Here is a 19,201-nt window from a genome sequence, read left to right as displayed (position 1 = left end):
CCCCCCCCCCCACCCACTGTAAGTAGCGGGTTATTCTGATTGATTCGGTCCCCGAACCGATGTTTTGCGCAGATGCATTTCTGCGCATATGCAGATGCAGGGTGCGAGCAGGCATGGTGAACTACATGTTCACAGTCTCGCTCGCACCTAGCAATGCCAGCAGAGGGGCACAGCCCATGGGAACACCCAGCACTTCATGGGCGGTCCCAGAAAGTTTCTGGGCATTCCTAGGGAAATCCGGCCATGCGGGCAGAGTCTGGGGGACTCACAAGGCTGCACATTTCGCAGCCTTAGGAGTCAACCAGAATAACGGCCTTAGTGAGAAGGTCCACATCCCATCACAGGAGCTAATTGCATGATTGTACAAAAGAGCGGCATGTACAGTATTGTTTAGCAATTGTGTTTTTATTTTCTTTTAATGTTAGTAGCAGAATGCAATAAACAATTGAAATGGAAGCCGCTTGCTCCATTTACCCCCAAGTACACACTAGCATTTTAATTTCGGTACTTGTTTCCTAGCACGGCCACAAATCTTGACCATCGGGGGTAATTTTAGTGGCCTGCGACGCGACCGACGCGATGCCCCCGATTTTTCCATTGAAATGCATTGAAAACAGTGAAAAATCGGGTCGGTCGCGTCGTGTGCGCCTAAAAATGCTTAAATGGTCCACCCGCGATTTCCCCATAGGGAACAATGTTAAATGCCTCAATTTAGCCGCGATGCCCCCGATTTCCTATAGGAAACAATGTTAAATGGGTCAATTTACCCAAATCATCATAGGGAAGCATGGTAAATGGGCCAGAAAGCCCAAAAAACACCCCTAACCAGTGAAATGTCCCCCCAAAAGTAGTTCACGCCACCCCGCGATGAACGTGAACCCGAAGCGTGGCGAGCGCAGCGAGTCCGCGGCGGTACGCGTCCTCCGACCTTTTCATACCCCTACTATCCACTAGGGCATGGAGTGAGAATAGAATAGTGTGGCGAGCGCAGCGAGCCCGAAACGTGGCGAGCGCCACGAGGGGACGCGGATACCTTCACAGGTAAACGCGTCCCTTCGCGGGCTTCACAGGTATCCGCGTCCGCTCGCCACGCTTCGGGCTCGGTGGCTCGCTGCGCTCGCCACACTATTCTATTCTCACTCCACGCCCTAGTGGATAGTAGGGGTATGAAAAGGTCGGAGGACGCGTACTGCCGCCGCTCGCCACGCTTCGGGTTCACGTTGATCACGTGGTGGCGTAAACTACTTTTGGGGGGACATTTCAATGTTCAGGGGTGTTTTTGGCCCATTTACCATTGTTCCTATGATAATTTGGGTAAATTGAGCCATTTCACATTGTTTCCTATGGGAAATCGTGGTCATCGCGGGTAAATTGAGGCATTTAACATTGTTCTCTATGGGGAAATCGCGGGCATCGCGTCTGGCCCATCGCACCAGATTTTTTTGCGCATGCGATGCCCGCGATGGCCCCGATTTTACCCCCGATGACCGCGATTATGATCGTTGTGGCCGTGCTAGGAAACAAGTACCTTAATTTCTTATTGGGAGTGAAAATAATAGTAGGGGCCCGTGCTTGCTATTGGAGTAAAAGTTCTTTCCTTTTTAGGGGGTAACTTTGATCGTAAATGTCCCTCCTTTCTGGTGTCCAAATATAGATCTTAACCTCAGAATAAAACAGAAGAAGTCTCATGGTGCAGTTTCAATACAAGTATTATAGTGACTTATTAAAAATGATGAGATGCCCGTACCGTATAAGGGCCTCTTTTAGGCCAACAATTGCACGTAGAACGGGGGTCAAGCGCTTGAGTCTCCGTATCAAAAGGATCTTCCTTATCCCTCAGAAATAAAAGTATAGAGGGGAAAACTCATAGCGTAAAGAGTCAATTTTATTCAACAACACAGATAAAGACAAAAATTTTCTTATATAAAAGCCTGGTACCGTATCTGGCCTTTTAACAAAAGGCTAATTCAGGAGCTTAGTGTGGGGGTCAGATGTTAAGACCCGGGTAGACCTCCTCAGCCGATCTCCACAAAGTAGTCCAAATGCCAGGTCCAGATACAGGTCCAGGTACCTCCTACCACCAACGCGTTTCGACTTAGAAGTCTTCCAAGGATTTTATATAAGAAAAATTTTGTCTTTATGTGTTGTTGAATAAAATTTACTCTTTACGCTATGAGTTTTCCCCCTCTATACTTTTATTTCTGAGGGATAGGGAAGGTCCTGTTGATGCGAAGACTCAAGCGTGTATAATATATATATATATATTTTTTTTTTTACACAAATCAGCCAGGTTGGACTCTGTGCTTTGTTACACTGGGTACTACTATTCAAATGTAATGTCATTAAAAGGTTTATGGCATTTGTAACTTAAATTACCTTTTGACTTCAATTAAAACATTTTGAGAAAAAAAAATAGGGGGCTCTCTTCAAAATATAAAAGTAGGCCTATAAAGGATGAAAGTGATCCAACTGAACATACAAAACTGGGGAACAGGAAAGCCAGTTCGGATATTACACCACAAAGCTTGTGGTGTACGTAATTTCCCAGAATTGTGCAAGGGTCGTGCTGGGAAAGCACATGTAATTTTCAACTTCAAATAAAAAAACTATTTCGAACCAAATGAGAAGTAGTAATGGAAGCTTACTGCACCTATTAATTAAATAAGAAGTTCAAAAAAACCCAGAAGATGCTGTACATGATCTAACCAAATACCGATTTCAAACATGTAGAAATTCTCACACTAGTATGACTGTACACACTAATCACGTAGTATATATTAATGGGGTGTGTAGAAAAGTATATACATGTGACTATTTTCAGAAGTTCAATATTCTTCAGGTTTGAATATTAAAAATAATTACCTCACACCATGAAGTTTATATGACTTATCAAAAGGGGGAATTCAATTGTTTAAGTTGCGATAATTATATTCAATTGTTTTGGGTGCCCTCTATCGCTCACCAATTAGTCAGTGTCTAGCCACGTAACACTGTCAATACTAAATTAATGGGTGCGATGGGAAAAGTGTTGTGTAGGAGTCCAAACAGTAGACTTGGAAATTTCAGCTGACCACCTCTAGTGACTTTGAGCTGAAAAGTGTGCCGCTGCAGCTATTCATGCCCAGAGCAACAACTGAATCACCCGATAGAGCGTCCAAAAATCAATAGCAATGTTAAAATCAAATCAAACTCCCCCCAAATGCTCTTGGAAAATACCATGAGCATCCACATTTATAATTATTATAATAAACAGCTAATTTTTTGTAACTGCTTGTTAAACCCACAAAGCTATTTTATCCTGCATGTACATCAAATGCAGATATTGGCATCTCAATGTATCTGCATAGCAATCGACAACAAAGTCTATTTCAAATTTAAAAAAATTATAAAAAAAAAAAAAAAATCGTTCATTTTGTATAGCTCTTTTCTTGTGCTGTAATGCTCTCAACACATATTCTGGAGGTTAGCTATGATTACGTTGTCCAGTCCCAACATCTTTATTTAACCAGAGTATTATAAAAATCAGTTTACAGTTGGGCTGATGCAACAATCAAGGGTAATCCACAGTGCAGGGCTCCACATACCACGATTTATTTCACTACCACTCGGACTTTCATTTTTCCTCCTTTTACTTTTTTTCACAAATACAACAGACTAGGAGTTTAACGGCATACTCTCTCACCATATTTAGATACATTCATTGCCCCCGATCAAGTCCTGAAGGACGAAAGGATAGTATAGAGGACAAATTTGCATACAGTAGTAGTCTTTTGCAGATGTATCTTTTTTGGCTGTAAATATTTTTAAAGATGATCACACAGATGTAAAGTAAGTGTTGAATGTAAATAAAAAGAAAACAAATGGAGGATACTCGGCAAATGACAGGAAATTGGTAACCTTTGTTTTAGAACTCTTGGCCATACACCACTCGTCTTCTTCCCTCTGAGATGTCACCAGCAATTCATCCCCCCCCCGCCTCTGCCTTTGAAGCATGGGACCACGGGCAGCAGGATCGCATGCGGTCCTTTTGCATGCAATATATTGCATGTGATTACCTCCCAGCCTGCCCAGCTCAGAAGTAATCCAAGAGATTACTTGTGCAGCCGGCGAGACTCGCAGGCTCTGGTGCGATGTGCACAGGACTGCCTATTCCATCGGACCTTCTGTCACTCACCTGCAATTTGGGCTCTAATCCGGTGATTGATCATCACAAATTGCCAAGTGTATGGGGCACTTTACAGAAGGACTCTGCAAAACCCAATAAGAGCTGATAAACCATGTATTCCTATTTTGGTCATAGTATTAATACTGTAGGGACAGGTAGCATTTAATCCTCCATGACCTGCGTTATTAGTAGTTACATTAGCTTTTAAATCCTATTCAGCAAAATTCCATCTCCTGTCCTGCTATTGCTGATAAGAAATGGCATGATTTCATGGCTCAAAAGGTAAGGACACCTCAAACCACTGCAAAAGGTCATGTACTTGTTATTAAAAGAATAAAAAAAAGTTGACAGTACCAAACGAATCCTTGTAAACAAGTTCCATAAAATCGCTACAAATAATTTATTAGGATTACCTTGTTCCTGTCAACTCAGACTCTATTGTACCGCTATTAGGCCGACAGGGATTTGATAATTGCTGTAGTAATGTGGACAAAAGTTACACACAAATAGGAACACAGAGAAAACTTCTATGCTTGCTTCTACTCATTATTTTGGTCTATAGGGGAGATTTATCATATTTTGGCTAGAGAAAGTACCAACCAATCATTGTCAATTGTACAGACTATGCAAAAAAATATAAATAAAAAACAGTTAAAAGCTGATTGGTTAGCGGCCTTGGCACACAAAGCAGCCCCCAGAGCCACAACAACACATGGATTTGGATATTTATCCAATGTATTATCACAAGGATGGCTCAAGGTGCTCATACACAGTGCGTTTTTCGGGTGCAATGCGCGCATCTGCGAACAGCACATCGCATAGCACAGAAAGTATGTGCAGCCCGTGCTTTAAAGGTGACAATACACGGTACAATATTTCCGTGCGTTTTGATCTAGATTGCATTGCATCACATGCGATTTGCATGTGATGCTGCACAGATTTTATATGCTGTGCGATGGGATGCCCACAGGAGTGCGTCTGAAATTAGAGGGCATGGTCTGCCAAAAGGGGTGTGGCCTATAATGTGCTTCTAGCCATGCCCCCGGCCCCTCTGGCTGCGGGAATAGATGCTATTTATCGCTGCTCAGCGAGTGACAGGGGGGGACTCCCAACTCCACCACCCACCGGCCGCAGAACACTGCCGGCCTGCGGAAAATGGGACAATTGGGAGGTTTGAGGCAATATTAAGCTATACTGAACAGTACAAGGACATTACAGATAGCAATATGTACTCCTGCCCACACCCAGCAGTTATTTGTTAGAAAAAAAAAAAAATAATAAGTTGCACAAACGTTTTTACAGTTATTAAAGAAGAAGTTCATACAGCGATCAAGCTGATCGAAAACAAAAAGCATTCAGTTTTTTCTGAGGAAGTTCCCAACAGGACAAAAACTATTATTATTATTTTTTTTTTTTTTAAATGGAACCTTCACTTGTGCTATTCAAATCACACAATACAGCAACAGTAGGTAATGCCAATGCATATCAGAAAGGACAATAACATTTATTTACAAATAGAATACTGGGTGTTTTAAAAGAAAAGTCTAATCTCTTGCACCCCTCTTCTGCCCCCGTATTCACACACACTTCAGGTGAGCCCTTCCAAAAATAGTATAAAAAGCTATTTCCAGCGAAGATCCACCATTATCTCTTGTAATGGTGTGTACACACGGTACTTTTTGCCTTCCGATGTTGACGATATAGTCAACATCGGAACGGAATCGGACGCAGATCCGATCCGATTCGCGTTCACATATCGCAAGGCAGAAAGTCTTGTCTGCCATGACTATATAGTGCAGACCTGCACTATAGTCAGACTTGTATGCAAATCGGATGTGCCTTCAGATACTATCCACGATCCGATCTGATCGTGGATAATATCTTAAGGCACATCTGACAGTGTGTACACACCATAACAGTAGCAGAATATATTTATAAAATAGAACATTTTATTTAAAAATAGAAAAGTAAAAACATTAACAAACACAAGGAAAGTAAAAAAAAACATTTGCATAGATGGGCAATAAACTTAACATAGAAATATTTAAAAAAAAAAGAAAGAAAAATATCTTGTAGTAGAGCAATATTGTTACTTTAAACTTCACTAACCATGGCTTTAGATACTACAGCTAGAGTATGGTGTGGTGGGAAATCAAACTGCAACATATTATCCAGATACCAGAAAGTCATACTGTGAAAGTAAATAGAGAGACCTGACAACACAATAAGGAAATGCTAAATCACTGCTGAAAGGAACAGATGACTGTCCAGAAATACAAATTATGTTAGGGTTTGCACTCAAACCTGGATTTATCCTAGATTGGTATAAAGGGCATAATAATGCACATCATAATCTGCTGTTAAAGCAGAGAATACTATTCACCCAGAAATTGCTGGCATAAAGGGCAACATCATTTTAATAAATAATAGCAGTTGTAGTGTACACATCTGCAAAAAACTTAAAGGGCACCTTATACATACCAATCTAAGATCTTTACACCCCTCTAAGACTATAGCCTTCTACCTGGGACATGAGGCTTGGCCCAGGACTCAGCTACTGTATATCCGACATGTTTTGGATGTCCAGCACCCACAATGCTGGTTGATACCAGGGTTATTTCCTGGACTTAGTCAGGTTGCCTGTATTTGAAAGGCATGACCAAGGTCATAAATGACCCGCGTCATGCCTCAAAGGAGTTGGCAAGTACAGTAGGTTTAGAGATTATATAGTTTCCAAAAGCTCACTGTGATATGGAAGAATTGGGTCACTGGAAGACTCGGATCTGGTGTGAACGGCGATGACCAATGACCTCAGTGCTGCGAGGCATAATGATAACCATTACACCATCCGATTCTGTTGCCTTCTGGATTTTATGAACTTCTAGTGTAAATAGAGAATATGAATATCAGCATCACTAGAAAGAATTCCACACTTTAATATTCGTGTAGATTAAATATTTGCTCAATGCATGGTTTATTTAGGGTTATCTCACTGTGGACTAGATTTCAGTGTGGTTTATATTAGATAAACACACAATTTGATATAGGACAATTCCCATATTCCAACAGAAAAGTGGGAATACCAGCACAGGATCACAAAAGGGGAAGGAATTTGGGTACTTGTGTATTATCTGGGCGCCCGATATATCGCATGCCACTAATTAAGGCATGCGATGTGATTGGACCCAATTTTGAGCATTATAATGGCATGCGAAGCGACGCGATTATACATTATACAGGCACCCTGATACCTGATTACAATGTTAAATGCACCCCCATACCAGATTGATAATTGTACACCCACCCTGATGGGTGATTAGTATGTGAAATGCCATCCCCCCCCCCCCCATTGTTAACGCCACCCCAGTATCAACGCCAATCCAAAGCATGGCAAGCGCAGCGAGCCCGCGAGGGGCGGCGGTACGCATCCTCTGACCTTTTCATACCCCCACTATCCACATCGGCGTGGAGTTGACGTTAAATAGTGTGGCGAGCGCAGCGAGCCACCGAGCCCCGCAAGGGGACACAGAATATATGTGAAGTAATCCGTGTCCGCTTGCCACGCTTCGGGCTCGATGGCTCGCCACACTATATAAAATCAACGCCACGCCGACGTGGATAGTGGGGGTATGAAAAGGATGGAGGACGCGCACCGCTCGCCACGCTTCAGGTTGGTGCTGATAGTGGGGTGGCCATTTAACATAGTAATTACCCATCAGGGTGGGTGTACAATAAAAAAAAAAAAAGTGCCGCTCGCGGCGGTTTGAATGTCCCACTATTCAGGAGTCTATCAGGGCTCCCGAGTCGGGAGCCAATGGCAGATGGCTGCAGCGAGCCAATCAGCGCTCGCCGCACCGTACTCAGCCTCGCCCCCGCTGTCTGACGCCAGATGCCGCCGGGAGGGCGAGCAAAAAGGAAGTCCCCCGGCTGAGGAGCAAGAGGACGCCGGAAGCCTCCGGAGGACAGCGCAGAAGACTGCGGCAGGGAAAAGAGCTCCTACGGCCGCTGAAGAGGTCAGAAGACGCTTGGGGCGGCAAAGAGGAAAAGCAGGCCAGTGGCAGAAGAAAGATGGCGGCTGGATCCGGAGAGGCCAGCAGGGGTGGAAAGCAGAAAAGCTGACGAAGCTTCCCCCAGCGGCCTCTCCCAACAGCAGGTAGTCGGCCCCAGGCCACCTACCCCTCCCTAGAGCACCGGGTGATCGGGCACTAGGCCCGTGGGTACAGATCAGGCCCCTCCGGCCTGTGAGCATGATAGTCGGGCCCTCTGGCATTTCATTCCCTCCTGGCCCTTATTGCATTTAGCTGGGCCCTCCTATTGTTGGGGGGTCGTCTTATACGGCCTGTCATCTAATACGCCGGCAAATACGGTATGTATAATTTGGGTGGGTCCCTTGAAGAGGGTTTTTAAGCTATATCTGACAGAGCTTAAGATTTATGCTTATTTACGATGCATTGAAATATCCACAAGCTGACTATTTATGCAAAAACCTCCAATAAACTTATTTTACTATGGGGTATAGTGCGTAGAATTTTGAGGGAAAAAAATAATTTATTCCATTTTGGAAGAAGACTAACATAACAAAACATGGAAAAAGTGGAGCGCTGTGAATACTTTCCAGATGCACTGTATCTCAGACAGGTTCAAATTTTCGGTGTCCCAAACAAGTTTTTCGGACTACAAAAATGTAACTAATGTTTACAACTGTACCACTGCTGCAATGTACAAAAACATATTACTACAGCAGATAGCCACTACGGCCAGATGGGATGGGGGGAGTTACAGGAGGACGGCTGCCTCTTGGGAGTATCGTAAATATGAAGAAGTGCCCTGTAGATTAATGTAACTGTGATGTTGCAGTATTTTCCATCAGACTGAAAAACGCCACCGAAAAGGAACACGGCCAAAAAGACATTTTGAATGAAACCTGAAAGCCTGTGGAAGATTTGATTGTATACTGCGCTAAAATATATTATAAGAAACAATAGTAGCCTCCTACTCCAGCAATGTGTACATAACATTCAGGAGAGGGCGATCCCAGCAGACACCAGCTCTTGACTCTAGAGATCACGGACGGGCTTGAGTAACCATCACAATCATATTAATGCAAAATAGAAAAACAAACAGACAGATATAGTATTTGCTGAGCTGGGGACGGAAACAAAAGGGGGTGATTCAGGTTGGCTCGCAAAGCACATTGGTTTGCTAATGGACTGCAGGGGGGCAGATGTAACATGTGCAGAGAGAGATGTGTGGGGTGTGTAATTCAAACAGATATCTATATTTCAGTGTCAAAATAAAGCAGCCAGTATTTACCCTGCACAGAATGAAAATAACGCACCCAAATATAACTCTATGCACATGTTACATCTGCCCCACCTGCAGTGCACATGGTTTTGCCCATTAGCAAACCAAATGTTCTTTGCAAACTAACCTGAATCAGGCCCAAAATGCAGATTAAAATTTTCAATGTAGCTAGGCTTATATGCATATGTGCATGTGTCCACTATAAAATACTTCTGGTAGCACTATCAATGACACACACACACACACAAAGAGAAACCACTACGGGACCTTGAAAATTTAAGACGACAGATACTGCAATATGTACAACATGCGTTTCCCTTAATTAAGTCGGGATGGACTGCAAGTGCTTGAGATCTAGAGAAGTGGTTCCCAATCAGGGTTGGTGTACTAGAACCAAATCAAATTATTTATGGTTCAAGTGACTGGCAGCGACTAGCTCTAGTTTTGATTATCGTAAAATATGTGGACAATCTGAATGACAACCGTGTCCATCACCACATAAATCATTTCAAGGATCGCCTAAAAAGCACAATCTACTAAAACCGGTCCGCGAAATCTACCAACGGTCCACATTTTCCAAATCATCTAGCTGTAGTCATTACTATCTTTCACATTTTCAATCATGCTGCATTCATCCCTACTATAGATCCACAGGTTGCCTGACAAACATGAAGTGTTGGTAGATCTCGAGGACAGGTTTGGTCACCCCTGCACTAGTGGGCTGTGATTGAGGAAAGTTTGGAAACCGACGGTCTATAGCGCTACTGTATTGTATAAAACAAACCAGCAAACCCAGTTATACCGTGTTCTCATTGCGAGTGCCGGGGGACTGCAGGGACGGACCCCTGTTCTCACTGCAAGGCAAATTCCCGGGTGAAGAAGTTCTATCCGGTAATTTGCCTTTTAAAACAAGTTTTTAGGTCGATGAGAATGGGTCAACCCGTGTCTGCAAACCCAGATCTCAAACACTGGTAAAAAGAAGGGTTTTACCAGTGTATGAGACCCGTTCACACTGCAAAAAAAAACTGGGTTAAAAGGCAAAATTTCAGAGTCTACATGCTAGACCCGGGAATTTGGATGCAGTGAGAACGGGGTATTACACAGGTATCCCTGTGGTAATGATAGTGGGTAGTAGTACAGCAGAGCATAAATTACATTCACCTGGCAACAAACAATGTGAGAAGTACTTTGAATACAGATAGAAAATCCATCAAGTATTGTACAGTCAGCACACATCAACTTCTCTGTAGAAAAAGTATTAACCGGTGGAAGTTACATAGTTATCCACTAAACAGGAATACAGTGTAGTAGCCAGTATAGCACTTCTGCAGTTTTACTTCCTTCGCACAGTACTGCCATTACATGACTGGTTACTGAGAAGTGTTCAGAACTACGAGATGAATTAAGGCATACTCAGGGGTCACACTGCCACGCAGTCATCACCCCTCTGACATCCAAGAACCGCACATCAACACATCTTCGTAGATATTTAAAAAAAAAAAAAAAAGAGTCAGCAAATGCTCAGCTGACAAACATAATAATCCTGCTCTTCGGCACTGCAAGTCTAAACTGTGCATTCAGTGAAACAGAACACACACACACACACACACTAGCTGAGGTACCCAGCGTGGCTTGGGTTTGGTTGTGCAATTAGCAATACTTGAACTTTATCCTTCTGCTGTTTTAAGCTTGATAGATCCTCCAACAGACCCAGAAGGTGGTCATTTGTGTTGATGGAGTTTCGCTTTTAGCCATAATCCCCAAACTTTTGCTGAGCAGCAATCTTTTTTTTAAAGTTTTTAGGAGGGCAATGCCTTTGCCTTTTTTCTCTATCTGTAACATTTAGTAAACGATATTTCTTAATATATTTTTTTTTTTTAAAATCTGGTATTTTTAGCATTCTACAGGTGGAACTCAAAAAATTAGAATATCGTGTAAAAGTTCATTATTTCAGTCATTCAACTGAAAGGTGAAACGAATATATTATATAGACTTATTACATACAAAGTGAGATATTTCAAGCCTGTTATAGTTTTTATGATTACATCTTACAGGTTATGAAAACCCCAAATCCAAAATCTCAGAAAATTAGTACATACAGGTTGAGTATCCCTTATCCGAAATGCTCGGGACTAGGATAATTTGTATAAGAGATCACTTCGGATTTGGGACTATTTTATTCTTCTTATACACACTGATGGGTATGCTTCAAACAGCGATATCCACAATCCTCTCCCCCCCCCCCCCCCATCCCCCCTGAAGTGGAGATGAGCAGGGTTTGCGTTCCCAGCTGCCTGGAAACTTGGACACGCATTTGCTGGAGATACCCTGTAGAAGCCTATGGGCTTACCTCCACACCGCTGTGTGAGGGATGCGTCATGTATCCCTCACGGCCGGTGCCATCACTCTGCACATGCACAGAGGGACTCCCAGCTCTTTTGTGCTTCGTGTAAGACCGCCAGCGAAGGGACTTTGCAATTTACCACACTAGTAGGCTTTGCAGCATGTATAATGTCCAGGTGTCATTTTATAAAAAGAAAAACAAAACAAAAATATTTTTAAAGCATTTTTCTTTTAGTGCATCCTGCCCTAGGCGAGGTACATTTACTATATATGACAAACATAACTGGTTATGTATTTGATATGTACAGTATTTTAGATCGTTTGCATTAAAAAAAAATTGGCCATTATAAAATAGGGGTTAGACCATAAACGTGTGTGTGTGTCTGATGATTATGTAGCTTTATCAACACAGGCAGCGAGGCCTCAGGCGTGAGATAAGAGTAGGGCGTGCACAGGATGTAGCTTTCAGTTTGGATGGAGACTTCTCACTTACCACAAGTAATTAAGAAACAAGTCTAAAATTATATTTAGAAAAAAAAAAACCACCACACATTCTGGAGGATATAATACACACATATACTTGCAGCCATCTGCCAACATTCAGCCAATGAAGAAAATGATTTACTAATTAATAAACGGGGCTATTGTTTAACCACTGCATATATTACCTTAGCATTGAGCATCAACAGAATGCAATCATCCATTTTCGATCACAAAAAGCAGCTGCATACTGTAGTTTCTATGCCGTTTGCTAGAAAGTCAGATTTGCCAGGCTCCAGAATGCAGAGTATTCCAGAATTTGGCCCCAATTGCAAGCAATATCTTCAGATGCCAATAGTTAATATCCTACAGTCCACACGCTCATGCAAAGTCTGATGACGACACATGAGCCGTAGCTAGTCAAAATCCTGAACAACAATTCCGATATAGAGTAAATATGCCCCAGGTATGTTATGGTAGATGTTAGAGATTACTGTAACCAGAAAGCCACAATGTATTTACATAGATTAAATAACAGCTAAAATTATATACTCAGATGCAAATATTTTCAGATACTGTGAAACCTTACAAGAACACACATATACAGTAGCCCAAAAAAAAAAAAAAACCCCAAAGCTATAAAACACACATAAAATATATATTATCTATATACACACACACACACACACACACACACACCGATTAATACAACTGCTTTCACGCTATTTGTTCCTAGGCAATACACAGTGTGCCTCTAAAGGGGTGGTGAGATCTAGAGGTTAGCCAAAATCTCCCAGTTTTTCTTTTGCTTAGTCAATATTGTATAGCATAGATTGACTGTGCAGGCAAGGCAATTTTGACTAGATTATAGACCAGGGCTCAACAAAACCAGGTGCCAGGTCACCACAGCGACCAGATTCTGCTTCCTGGTCCCGGGCTCAACAAAACCAGGTGCCAGGTCGCCACAGCGACCAGATTCTGCTTCCTGGTCCCGGGCTCAACAAAACCAGGTGCCAGGTCGCCACATCGACCAGATTCTGCTTCCTGGTGACCAAATTTGCCAGGAAGCAGATCGCTTTGGGCAGTCAGTGTTGGCTTGCGTTAATGCTGGGCAGAGCGCTGGATAATCCACCCGGCTCAGGCTGTATCAGATCAGGTCAGCCGCGCGGCTATTTCAAAACTCGAGGCTGCACACGTACCAATCGGAGCAGTTCGGCAGCCAGTCAGGAGCAGGTGCAGTGGTAGAGCCCGATTGGCTGTTGGATTGCGAACTTCCTCAAGTTTTAAATTAGCGCGCCGCAGACCTGATCTGATACAGCGTAGTCCGGGCCTCCCTGCCATCTCTGAAGACTTTTAAAATTTAGAGCAGCAGCAGCTACTAGTTACTTTGCAGTCAGAAGTGTGGTACATTGGAGCCGCTACATCCCGCAGTGGAAGTGGTCATCGCCGATGTCAAAGACCTACCCAAAAAACACCTGAGAATGTCTAAATTTTAACACACACACACACACACACACAGAAAACGTCATGTTTCCACCCCTTAACACCAGCTTCCTTTCAATCAAACTGCGACATCTAGGCTTATGGATATATTTTTCCGCTATTTGGTCCCACACATGCAGTTGTTCAATAAGGTTAATTTACAAATTCTGACTAGGGATCCCTATGCTGAATTAGGCCCAATATTATGTGCTTAAGCTTGCCATTACTGAAACCAGCATTGTAGTCCATGTCCCTGCATCCAAAGCAGTGTTATCTTGTATCCATAACTACATCAATGTACGGTAATCCCAGCTGATTTTAAACAAGAAGCAACTGTAAGACCAAGGCTGCACAATTTTGCTCCTGCTGCAAATACGAGGCTAGAAATGTAACATGTTCAGTTTCTAAGTCCTACGGGGCCAAATGCCTCAGAGGACACTGCCTTCGTAAAAGTCATGCAACATCTTGTGCTTAGGAGAACTTTGGCCGACTTGGCAAAGCTTCACTATTGAAGTCAATGGTCTGGGAAGGCTTTTATTATATGGACAAAGCTGGTAATTTGGGGGTGGGGGGGGATGCTAAACTAACAGGGACATATGCAACTCACAGTTTTGCTATTTGGCCATGCTAAAACTGATGCAGGGCATGCTGGGATGTGTAGTTCAACAACAGCTGGAGTGTCAAGGTTAGCCATCACTGACAGACAGATGGTTGACAAGCATTTAGCTGTCACATGAAAGGGTTAACATAAGTTTAATTTTTCAAGTTTTGGTGTAAAAATTTTAGATTTTATCACATGAACCCCAAATTAGTGTACCGCTGAACTTGCCAGTTACCAGCTTCACCAATCGCAATCGATTAGGCGGGATGTACTAGAGGAAAATATACCGCATTTTAAAATGTAATAAATACCCGGCTGCCGTGTTTTTGCGGCATAGGGTATCGTATAGAAGCCTATGGGCTTCTTGACGTCGCCCGCACTCCGGGCCATACCTCCCCCTAGAAAATACAGCCGGAGGTCCTTCCGGCTTCAGAGGGGAGAAGGAGGAGGGGCAAAGGGCTTCTACTTCCTGGCCAGAGAGAGCCTGGAAATGTGACTGAAACACACCACAGGTATCATGGGGCCTCCATCACCGCACTGCGATGCTGATCACATATGTGATCAACATTGGTGCGATGGGCGGCGCTGTATTTTAATACATCCCGCCCAGTAACACGCTGAGATGTAGGCTAAGCGATTTAAGAAAGGCGATTTTCCGAAGTCTAGATCACCCTTAAGGGGTGTACACACAGAGCAAATTTGTGCTATTTTCTAAGCAATCTGACTCGATTGCTTAGAAAGTAAGCACAGATGTCTCCGTGTGTATGCTCCAAGAGATTAAATATCTCTTGCTAACTAAGTCAGTGCATGCAGTCAAAATCTAGTCAAATTGCTTAGCAAATGACTGCAAATCTCTGTGTGTACAGAATGAGAGAGACAGATCACAATCTCTCATTCTGAACCATTACCCTGACTTTTTTTGCTTAAGCAAAATAGCTTGGCAAAATCGCTGCATGTGTATGTGCTCCCCATGGGAGATCTTGACACCAGCAAAATTGCTTAGCACAGATCTCTACGTGTGTATGCCCCTTTACACACGAAGAGATGCCTGTCACCACTCGCAAACAGCATTGAATACCTGCCTTTGAGTTCATGCAGTTAACTAGCGGGCTATAGCGACTTACGAGCCATCGCTTGGGTGCATACACACAGAATGATCTGTGCTTACTTTCTAAGTAATCTAGTTGGATCACTTAGAAAAGAGCACAAAGATTTGGTGTGTGTGTGTGTGTGTGTGTGTGTGTGTGTGTGTGTGTGTGTGTGTGTGTGTGTGTGTGTGTGTGTTAAGATTCTTTTTTAAAAACTCATGTGTCAACCTTTTGTCTATGTTGACCATATGGTGTCAACCGCATGTGGTGTTTCGGGAAAATTTTAATAGATTCCATACTGCACAATTCCATTCCCATATATGCTGTTTTAAAGACGCATGGTGTAACTCAGATTAAATGTTCTTATTTGTTACAGAGATTAAAGGTAAAGCACTGCCCTTTTTAAAAAGGTACAGAGATGAAGCACTTTAAGTTTACCAAGCTGAGGTTCCCTGGTTTAAAAGAAGACATGAAGAGTGGAGAGACTGATTAAATAGAAATAGCTGTATTCAGGTCCTATGTACCAAACTATTAACATTGGCATTACACACCACTGTTACTGTATAGACCAGGGGTTCCCAATCTTTTTTGAATCACGGCACCCTAGAGTAGCAGAATTTGTCCACGGCACCCCTAGGCCCCCAAAAATATATATAAAATTAAGTAGATTGTGTTTGTATGTGCTTCTTAGGTTCAGTTATGTGGTAAAGGGCAGGATTTGCTTCTGATTGTACACATTTTATGATTGGCAGCCACCAGCACTGGTTTTATCCATAAATAATTGATCATGAATAATTTGAATTGGTCCTGGACCACCAACCCGTGGCACCCCTGCAAGTGTCCCGAGGCACCCCAGGGAGCCACGGCACACAGTTTGGGAACCACTGGTATAGACCCTTTCACAACGGACAGTAGTTGAACAATAACCTGACTGAACAAAAATAAACTGTTAGAGATTTCTGGTTTTCCCTACAGAATACAAAAACAAACCAACAACAAACAAAAAATGACAAATTGAGAAGAGACGATTCCAGGGGTTATTTCCTCCATAAGCCAAAACATTTGTTTATTTTGAATGGATAATCTGAACAAATAATATATGGATAAGTGGAAAGGTGGTATGTGGGGAGAGATTACAACCAGGCATTCATGCAGACAATTTAGGAAACCCTACTGCTATCTGAAAGTTTGCTTAGAAATTATTTCAACTCAGCGCCTCTCTGATCCACAGAGTACCAAGAGGAAAAGTATTTACCCGCTAACCACAGCACACTAATATCAACACACGTATTAACATTGATACTATATCATACATATTGGACGTACTGTATGAAGCTAAGAATAAACAATATATGTTCATGAAAAGCTTCTACTAAAATAACATTTGGAGCATTTCTGAAGGAATGCTGCAATAATGAAATACCCTCTGATTAAAGCCAAACCCATTACAAACGTCCATTGTACAGTCATTACAATTAAATAATAGTTTGACATTTAAACATCCTCCAGAAAAATAACACGCGGTTTATCTTTTACAGAACAGAACTTTAGCTGCCGGGTGCAGGCAAAGAATGGCCACATTATCTGGTAATAATATTGGTATGGGTATGTAGGTTTCACAGGACAGTAAAAGTCATTATTTATAACAACCCCCCTCTTCTCCCAACAGACAGGGAACAGAGTAGATTTAGGACATGAATGAACATTGCATTGTTAATGTCATATACTTCCAGGTATATACTGTAGTTCAGTATTTTTCAATCATTGTGCCATGGCACCAGGGCCGGCGCCACCACTAGGCAGCTTTAGGCATTTGCTTAGACCGCCGGCCACTGGAGGGCAGTAATGAGCTGCAGCGGCAGGAAAGGTCCCGCCAGCTCCGAGGAAAGCAGGAGGAAGAAAGCTGCACGCACCTGCCAAGTTATTCAGGTGAGTGAGCCATAGGCCTCCGCCCCCAGCCCCCCTGCCTGAAGCCCGCCCGTGTATGTTACTCCCATCCCCCGATGCTCTTCTTTCGTCAGCGGCAATCTTCAGCAGGTGGTGGGCCGCACCCCCCCCCCCCAGCAACAATCTTTGGCGGGTGGGGGCCGCAGACCCCCCCCCCCCCAATGCGCCGTGGAGCAGATAGGCGGTCGCATCCATCCATCCCGTGCAGCAGATGGTCGGCGGCCGCATTCCCCCCCCGGACCGGGTCAGGGAGGGGGCCCTGTGTGGTCTTGAGCTGTTCTCGAGTTTCCCCCCCAGATCTAGAGAAGCCCAAACCAGTGTGCAACCACCAACAGTTCAACTGTAATTAACTGGTCTCTTCCTTTCATGTAAATGGCCAATGTATTTTATTTTTGTTACCTGTGAGGATCAGTGTGATTGTTTTTTTTTTTTTTTTTTATATGAAGGCCAATAGGTTTGTTTTTTTTCTATGGGGGCAAAGGGTTTCTCATGGTGTGCATTGGCAATTTTAAAATCTTATTTAGTGTACCGCAAGGTAAAAAGGTTGATATCACTGTTGTGTTATAATGAACACTTATGATCACTAGTGGATGTAAATTCATCTGTAGATACTAAAGCATGGTGGCAAGCAGTTAGCATGTCGACATTAGCACTAAGGGAGGCTATACCTACGGTAGTAATTTATTTTTGACATGCTGAGTATGTCGACATCACTAAAATGACAGTCTCGCGTCAGCATTATGATCATCAACATGAACAGAATATACTAAACCCACCATGGTACGTGCATACATGTGTCATATGATACAGGCATGTGCACAAATATCAGCATCATTACATACATGTAATGTAAAAAGAAGCAAGGAAGTGGGAACAGCTGATGTCCAGAACATGGTTTAACCCAACACAGGGAAACTTGCACTACTTGATAGGAAACTTTTGCCATAGACAGACATTTGACTCCTGCTAAATGTTTCCTTATGCCAGGTTACATGTGTTGTGTTAGTGTAGCCCATGTTCTGGGCTCTCCCCACGGGTGACAGAAATACATGCAGCTCCACCGTGTCCGGCTGGCCGGCGGGTCACGCAGAGCACAGTGCCCCCGGACTGAGTGCAGGTGTGCCCGAGTACAGCTACAGCAGCAGCAGGCGCCCCGCTCACCTTGTACACCTTGCCGAATGCTCCGTCCCCCAGCTCCCCGACTATATCCCACACCAGGTTGGGGTCCAGGTCCCTCCGGACGTGCTCGTATTCCCGCAGCCGCCTCTTGTCCGCCGTGAAGCGCAAAATGCGGCGGAAGTTGGCGAAAGCCATGACCGGAGCGGGGTAGAGCCGAGCCCCGGGCAGGCTCCGGAGTACGGTCCCTGGTGCTGTTGTTGTATATACGGGACGCTGCTGAGAGCCGGCTGGTAGAGAAACCAGGCACCGGCTCCGCCCATCACCCACCCATCACACGCCCAGGGGCGGAGCCCGGCAGCCCATGCTGGAAGTACACCTAGGCCGGGCGTGTCCGCCTCCCTCATCGCTGCTATAAAGCGCTCTCACCGCTGCCAGATGTATTTTTGGACACAGGGTTGGGGAGAGGAGGTGGTAGTACATAGGCACCTAGCAGCGGCACCTGCGCTTCCAACCTATAATTATGTCAATGTAGCCGATGTGAGTGTCTGTGGTGGCTCCGACCGTGCATTGCATGATGGCAGTCCTGGATTCACACTCCTGGGCTGCACCCCTGGGAGTTTCTGCCAGCAAACACTTTCTAATTTAATATTTGTTTTATTGGAGTGAGCTATG

The 19,201-nt window shown here is 43.7% G+C and overlaps 1 protein-coding gene across 1 annotated transcript in view; it reads right to left on the bottom strand.

Moving 5' to 3' along the window:
* The window catches only part of STK10 (serine/threonine kinase 10), a 111,613-nt gene extending 92,790 nt beyond the window's left edge, over positions 1-18,823 (bottom strand). Inside the window, exon 1 of the mRNA XM_083181984.1 lies at positions 18,572-18,823. Coding sequence (XP_083038110.1) covers positions 18,572-18,724 — 153 coding nt within the window. The 5' untranslated portion in view covers positions 18,725-18,823. The remainder of the gene's footprint in view (positions 1-18,571) is intronic.
* Positions 18,824-19,201: the final 378 nt, after the last annotated feature.

Source organism: Crinia signifera, chromosome 4, assembly GCF_055691185.1.
Source record: "Crinia signifera chromosome 4, ASM5569118v1, whole genome shotgun sequence".
NCBI classification, from domain to species: domain Eukaryota; kingdom Metazoa; phylum Chordata; class Amphibia; order Anura; family Myobatrachidae; genus Crinia; species Crinia signifera.
Note: the sequence above shows the minus strand (reverse complement) of the source record. Positions and strands in the feature narration are given on the sequence as shown.